The 7,264-nt window shown below is 46.3% G+C and overlaps 1 protein-coding gene across 1 annotated transcript; it reads left to right on the top strand.

Moving 5' to 3' along the window:
* Positions 1-679: 679 nt before the first annotated feature.
* HSP90AA1 (heat shock protein 90 alpha family class A member 1) lies at positions 680-6,667 on the top strand. Its single transcript, XM_058567725.1, has 11 exons — positions 680-773; positions 1,328-1,489; positions 1,582-1,948; positions 2,312-2,445; positions 2,760-3,080; positions 3,298-3,463; positions 3,651-3,841; positions 3,947-4,094; positions 4,313-4,581; positions 4,932-5,265; positions 5,533-6,667. The coding sequence occupies exons 2-11, from the start codon at positions 1,328-1,330 to the stop codon at positions 5,640-5,642; spliced, it is 2,202 nt and encodes a 733-aa protein (XP_058423708.1). The 5' UTR covers positions 680-773; the 3' UTR covers positions 5,643-6,667.
* The last annotated feature ends 597 nt before the right edge of the window (positions 6,668-7,264 follow it).

Genomic DNA, 7,264 nt, shown 5'->3' with positions numbered 1-7,264 from the left:
CAATCGCTACCCCGGGCCCTCAACTCCTAAACGTAGCCCTGAGCCTCTCTAATCACTGCCCTAGACGTATTAATGCGGCACCTGACCCCTCACCTCTGCCTCGAGCCCCTAAACAGGGCCACAAAGCCCTAAACCTGGCCCCGGGGCCCTGGTCGCTGGCACTGGACCCCTGACACTGCGCTGGCGGGCCCTCGTGCTGGGGGACCCGAAGCTTTCACAGCACCAGGACACTCTTTAAAAATTAAAAGTTGACTTGCGCGGATTTCATAAAAACACGAGCAGGGGCACTCAGCCCCTGACCACACTCCCCGGGCCTGCACGGCGCCGACGGCGAGGGACCGCTAGGGGTGCCGTTCAGCACGTCCGGGAGCGCGCAGGGCTGGGAGCGCGGGCTCAGGATTGAGCTGTCGGCACGGGGACAGGGCTGGTCCCCGAAAGCGCGAGACCTTCCCGAGAATTCCGGACCGCGCAGGCGCACTGAGGCGGGCGCGGCGGCGCGCGGCGGCCGTTGGGGGAGGGGCGCTCAGGCCGTTGCTGCGCGGGTCCGCGCGCGCCCGGGAGAGGGGCGGGCGGCGGCCAGGGCGCAGGCGCAGGCGCGCGGCCGCGGCGGCGGTTGGGGAGGGTGCTTCCGGAAGGTTCGGGAGGCTTCTGGAAAAGGCGCCGCGCGCTGGGCGGGCCCGCCTCTATATAAGGGAGGCGCGGGGGCGGCGCGCCAGTTGCTCTTGCGTCCTGGTGCTGCGTTGTCGCGGAACCCGTACGGTCCTTTAGCCGAGGTGAGGGGGTGGTTGGGGGGTCTCCGGGGAGGAAATGGGGTTCAGGGGACGGGCAGGCGGGCGCAGTCTGCGGGTGGCGGGGTTCGCTCCAGCCCTGGGAGCCCCCCGGCCCGCGGGCGTGGGGGCGGCCGTGGTTTCCTTTCCGAGGCCTCAGGCCTGCGGCGGCCCCGACCCTCCCGCCTCGGGAGCGGGCGCGGGTCGCCCGGACGCGCTGCAGGAGCGAAGGGGCTGCCGGGGGCGGCGCCTCCCGCGGCGGAGGGCCGTCCTCCCCGCCCGGGAAGGCGGCTCGCCCAGGCCGCCTCCGGCCGGCCCGCGGACCGGGGGCTTCGCGGTGGGGCCGGGACCCCCGGCTGCGGCCCAGTCGCCCGGCCTCGGGCCGCCTCGAGGCGCGCGCACGCTCCTGTGATCGCAGCGCGAAATGAGGTCATCCTTTGTCGGCCGGCCTCCTGCTTTCAGTTTTCCTCAATTGCGCTCTAAAAATACCTGAAGGCGGGTGAGGCTTGCGCCGCTGTCGCCGTCCTGCGGCGTGTAACGTGGCACGGTGTCCTTTCCAGATGCCCGAGGAAACCCAGACCCAAGACCAGCCGATGGAGGAGGAGGAGGTGGAGACGTTCGCCTTTCAGGCGGAAATTGCCCAGTTGATGTCATTGATCATCAACACTTTCTACTCGAATAAAGAGATATTTTTGAGGGAGCTTATTTCAAATTCATCAGATGTAAGTCTCATTACCGTAGAACTGGGTTTTGAGGTTTCGGTATTAACTTCACCATTTAGGGGCTCGGTGTTTAATGATCTGTTTTGTAATAGGCTTTGGACAAAATCAGGTATGAAAGCTTGACGGATCCCAGTAAACTAGACTCGGGGAAAGAGCTGCACATAAATCTCATTCCGAACAAGCAAGATCGAACCCTCACCATTGTGGATACCGGAATCGGAATGACCAAGGCCGATTTGATCAATAACCTTGGTACTATCGCCAAGTCTGGGACCAAAGCGTTCATGGAAGCTTTGCAGGCTGGTGCAGACATCTCTATGATTGGCCAGTTTGGTGTTGGGTTTTATTCTGCCTATTTGGTTGCTGAGAAGGTGACCGTGATCACCAAACATAACGATGATGAGCAGTATGCCTGGGAGTCTTCTGCGGGAGGATCGTTCACAGTCAGGACTGATACAGGTAGGCACCTGATAAAGCATTTCCTGGGTGAGCCAGTCACGTGGAGGGTGGGGTGCTGTAGGCGTGGGACCCCTGAGGATGCAGAGAAATTTGTGAAAACTTGTATCTGCTTGGTATAATAGGAGGCAAGCTGGTGAGCATGTGGTGGTGTAGTAGCGTGAGCTTGTGGTTCTGTATGGTGGGCAAAGCAGTTAACTAGTCTGGGACTCTTCCTATCTATAGTAACGGTAAACCACGTCTCCTGGACTTGTTCACAAATTGTTAGGTATGGTGTCCAGAGCTGAATTGATTGTATGTACTCTTTGTTTCCTTGGTTTGGCTGTTAAGATTGGAATTGAGTCAATTTCTCTATCTCCTTTTCAGGCGAACCAATGGGTCGTGGCACAAAGGTTATCCTGCATCTGAAAGAAGACCAAACAGAGTACTTAGAGGAAAGAAGAATAAAGGAGATTGTGAAGAAGCATTCTCAGTTTATTGGCTACCCCATTACACTGTTTGTGAGTTTGTGTGTATCCTGTATGTAGAAAACTATAAGTGATTTAACTGAAATCCTTACTCCTTAGATTTGCTGATAAGGAAAAGACCCAAACGTGTGTTTACTGGATTAGTCTGAATTCTTTTTAGTCTCACAAGGTACCAGGTACCCAGAGGTGTTAAGTTAGATCCATCAGATACTAATGAGGAGTTTCTTGGCTTCTTAATGTTTCCTAGCTTGGCTCACTAATTTAGGCTTTGGTATAAGCGTGCCCACTCCATTTCGCTTTTTTTAGTTCTGGAATGCAGAGGTGATGTGATTTTGTGTTTTTTGAAGGTGGAGAAGGAACGAGACAAAGAAGTCAGTGATGATGAGGCTGAAGAAAAGGAAGACAAAGAGGAGGAAAAAGAAAAAGAAGAAAAGGAATCAGAAGACAAGCCTGAAATAGAAGATGTTGGCTCTGATGAAGAAGAAGAAGAAAAGAAAGATGGTGACAAGAAGAAGAAGAAGAAGATCAAGGAGAAGTACATTGATCAGGAAGAGCTGAACAAAACAAAACCTATTTGGACCAGAAATCCTGATGATATTACTAACGAAGAGTATGGAGAATTCTATAAGAGCCTGACCAATGACTGGGAAGATCACTTGGCAGTGAAGGTGAGTCACTGCTGAGTGCTTCAAAGCTAGTCTACCTCTGCAAGTTGTTTCTCTGAAATCGTTAAGGGCTGTTGCTGGCAGCTTTTCCATCCCAGCCCCTATTCCCTCCCCGAAAGTGCTTTATGTTGTGTAATTAAGGTGTGTGTGTGTCAGGTTAAGCAGCTTTGAGTGAAAGTTGCTTGCACTGTGTGCTGATTTAGTGTGTATTTTATTACAGCATTTTTCAGTTGAAGGACAATTGGAATTCAGAGCCCTTCTTTTTGTCCCAAGACGTGCTCCTTTTGACCTGTTTGAAAACAGAAAGAAAAAGAACAACATTAAGTTGTATGTTCGCAGAGTCTTCATCATGGACAACTGTGAGGAGCTAATCCCTGAATATCTGAGTGAGTATGGTTGGGTATAAGGAATGATCACTGTCACTGGTTAAAGAATTTTATTCTGTCAACTCCAGATCTTCAGTATAATAAGCATGTGGGACGAAAAGTGGCTTATCTTTGGTTTTGGGGGTGTATTTCTTTGTGAATTTTTGTCCTTAGAATGATTGAGTGCATTTGGTCCTTATTTTTTCAGATTTCATTAGAGGTGTGGTGGACTCGGAGGATCTTCCTCTAAATATTTCCCGTGAGATGTTGCAACAAAGCAAGATTTTGAAAGTTATCAGAAAGAATTTGGTCAAAAAATGCTTAGAACTCTTCACTGAACTGGCAGAAGATAAAGAGAACTACAAAAAGTTTTACGAGCAGTTCTCTAAAAATATTAAGGTTGGTATAAACACATTCGATCATTAGTAGCTGTAGTCAGATAGGCTTCTCAAATTTCAAATGATTTTTAACGCAGAAAATGTCTTCCTAAAATTTATTTTTCAGCTTGGAATTCATGAAGACTCTCAAAACCGGAAAAAGCTTTCAGAGCTGTTGAGGTATTACACATCTGCTTCTGGTGATGAGATGGTTTCTCTCAAGGACTACTGCACAAGAATGAAGGAAAACCAGAAACACATCTATTACATCACAGGTAACGGACAATAAATGGTACAATCACATCTTGGTTTTTTATAACCTCGTAGGAACTTTGGGGGTGTATTCTACCTATATAAGTTAGGTATTGATGAAGGCAAGATAGTTAACATGAGCTAGCCCATCTCTATGGTTAGATCTGACTAGACAGGAAAAGATAAAAGGAAATGAAACCATTTCTGTCCAAGGTCTAAAAGTAATTTTCCACTTTCTCAGGTGAGACCAAGGACCAGGTAGCTAACTCGGCCTTCGTGGAACGTCTTCGGAAGCACGGCTTAGAGGTGATCTATATGATCGAGCCTATTGATGAGTACTGCGTGCAACAGCTGAAGGAGTTTGAGGGCAAGACTTTAGTGTCAGTCACCAAAGAGGGCTTGGAACTTCCAGAAGATGAAGAAGAGAAAAAGAAACAGGAAGAGAAAAAAACAAAGTTTGAAAACCTCTGCAAAATCATGAAGGACATCTTGGAGAAAAAAGTAGAAAAGGTGTGTAAATAACAATGTTTTCACCTACATTTCCTGATTGACTCTTCTTAGAAGCTGTTAGATGTTTTTCCAAATGTATCATACACAGTCCCTTTCTCCTCATAAGGTCTGGAATAGAAAACTTGAGCCTTTCCATTTAGTAATGGCTATAGCTTGTAAGATGGTTAAAGACCTGAAAAGTGTAGGAGAATGTACAGGAAGAAAACTGTGAATACGTAAATTTGCAAGTAGTATTTTTGATCCATGAATACTTGGGTTCTTTAGATTTATTTCATAATAAAGTTGATTAGGTGGAACTGAAAAGTTAGAAACTTCTTAGGCCTAGTTATCACTTAATTCTTTGATTATAGGTGGTTGTGTCAAACCGGCTGGTGACATCTCCATGCTGCATTGTCACAAGTACATATGGCTGGACAGCAAACATGGAAAGAATCATGAAGGCTCAAGCCCTAAGAGACAACTCGACAATGGGTTACATGGCTGCGAAGAAACACCTGGAGATCAACCCTGACCATTCCATCATCGAGACCTTAAGGCAGAAGGCAGAGGCTGACAAGAACGACAAGTCTGTGAAGGATCTGGTCATCCTGCTCTATGAAACTGCACTCCTGTCTTCCGGCTTCAGCCTGGAGGATCCCCAGACACATGCTAACAGGATCTACAGGATGATCAAACTGGGTCTTGGTAAGCCTTGTATAATACTATGTTATCAGGAAAAGAACCCTAAACGTGGTTGTTGAAACGGGTGCTCAGCTATTTGAACAAGATTCGGTTATGTCATTTAGGAAACGTGTTAAAGGGGTAAATAGGCCTTCTCATCATAAAAAGTAAGGAATTGAGATCTGCTTTCCCTGTAATTGCTCAGCTTTGAAAGTGAATATAAACCAGCAGTATTAGGCTAATTAGCTGGCTTTGAAGAAATCTAGTAACAAAGGTTTTATTTCTTGAAAGGTATTGATGAAGATGACCCCACTGCTGATGACAGCGCTGCTGCTGTAACTGAAGAGATGCCGCCCCTGGAAGGAGATGATGACACGTCACGCATGGAGGAAGTAGACTAAGCTCTGCCTGAGGAATCACTTGTACACATGTTCAGTACTTTGTCTTCATTCTCTCTGATAATATATTTTCAAGGATTTTTTCTTTATTTTTGTTAACATTTAAAAAATGTGTTATGGCATGACAGTAACTACTTAAGGGGATAAGATTTCTTTCAACTTCTGAGTGTGATACTGTGATACTTTAGGCGCTAAAGCAGAGCTAGTTTTTCTTTTCTAGTTTCACGTTGGCTTATTTTAACACATTGAGGTGATGTTCGTTGTAAGACATATGTAACCTAATGTTAACTTTGTGGTCTGAAGTGTTTAGCTTCATCAAGCAGTTTCCTTAGTAGACCAAATCTTTTGTCGCTGAAGTGTTCTGAGATAGACTTTGATGTTTAAAAGAAAAACATTTGTTAAAACAACTTGCATCTTCTAGGATCTAGTTTTTAAACCTTCCATCCCCAGTAGTTATCAATTGCATGTACCAGTCCTCTAGAAATTAGTATGTTAAGCTGAACGAACTTGATGGGAGTAACTGTCCACAGGGCTTGTTTTCCAAAGAAAAGTATTGTGTAGAGTAGCACAAGTATAAGCTGCCCTGTGCGTGTGTGAAGCTGTTGGAAAATGACTCAGCAAGTTTTGTGAATGGCAATGTGGTGCCCAAGTCACATTTTGCTTTAAAATGTTGTAACAAATAGAAATTTAAAAAAAAAAAATTGTGTTAAAACGTCTTCTTTGGGGAAGGGGGTATTACAGATGGCAGGGTGGCCCCAGAATGTAAAAACATCAGGAGATGTTAACACTGACTGCCCTAAGTCTTAATGTGCCTTTCCCACAGTACACACAGGTGGCAAGTGTGGAGTCATGAGCATGTTCTAGGAGATGAGAAGAGAGTGGATATGTCAGACAACATGCATTCCCTGTATCCATGTTTTGTATTCTAATAGACAACCATTCTCACTTTAGGGTTTTCATGTGCAAACTGCTTTTCCATGGTATTTGTAAAACAGTTTATGCTCTAAACATAGCCCCTTAATACTTTGGCTTTATGTCTCTCAATTCTTTACCAAGTCTACTTTATGCTATCTTACCTGAAATCATTTTGCCTTATTCATTTTGGTTCTTCGTTGACCCTCAGGCAAGATGACGTAGCAGTGGTTGGTGGTAGCTGTGAGCAGGAGATAACAGTTGGTGGCAGAGGGTGGGCATGGGTCTTACAAGATAAACAGTTGAATAGGTAAGGTCCCCGCTGGGGGCAGTAATGGCTATTTCAGTCTTCTAATCCTAAAATGAAGTCATTTTTAAAGGACTTAGATCCTGAGCCTGAGACCACATGTGAAACATGACAGGGATTAATGGGAGGGCAGGGAGAGGCCTCAGCATTCTATATACTGTGAAAGGTGGGTCCCCTACTGCTCAGTAGGTGTGAAGTGCTGGTAAAAGGCCATCACATTTAACCCCTAAAATCTTCTGAGGCAAAGTTCTTACTTCCCTTGGACGAATGAGAGGAATTACTTAAATTGAGGTGTCCATGTTTGAGTTCAGGTTTAACTCCAAAGTTGATTGTCTTTTGTGCTCTTTTGCTGCTTACTGAAAGATGTTCCCAGCTAGGAGGAAGTGTGAGATTACCTGGTAGAAGT

Source organism: Diceros bicornis, chromosome 24 (genome assembly GCF_020826845.1).
Source record: "Diceros bicornis minor isolate mBicDic1 chromosome 24, mDicBic1.mat.cur, whole genome shotgun sequence".
Classification (NCBI taxonomy): Eukaryota; Metazoa; Chordata; class Mammalia; order Perissodactyla; family Rhinocerotidae; genus Diceros; species Diceros bicornis.
Note: the sequence above shows the minus strand (reverse complement) of the source record. Positions and strands in the feature narration are given on the sequence as shown.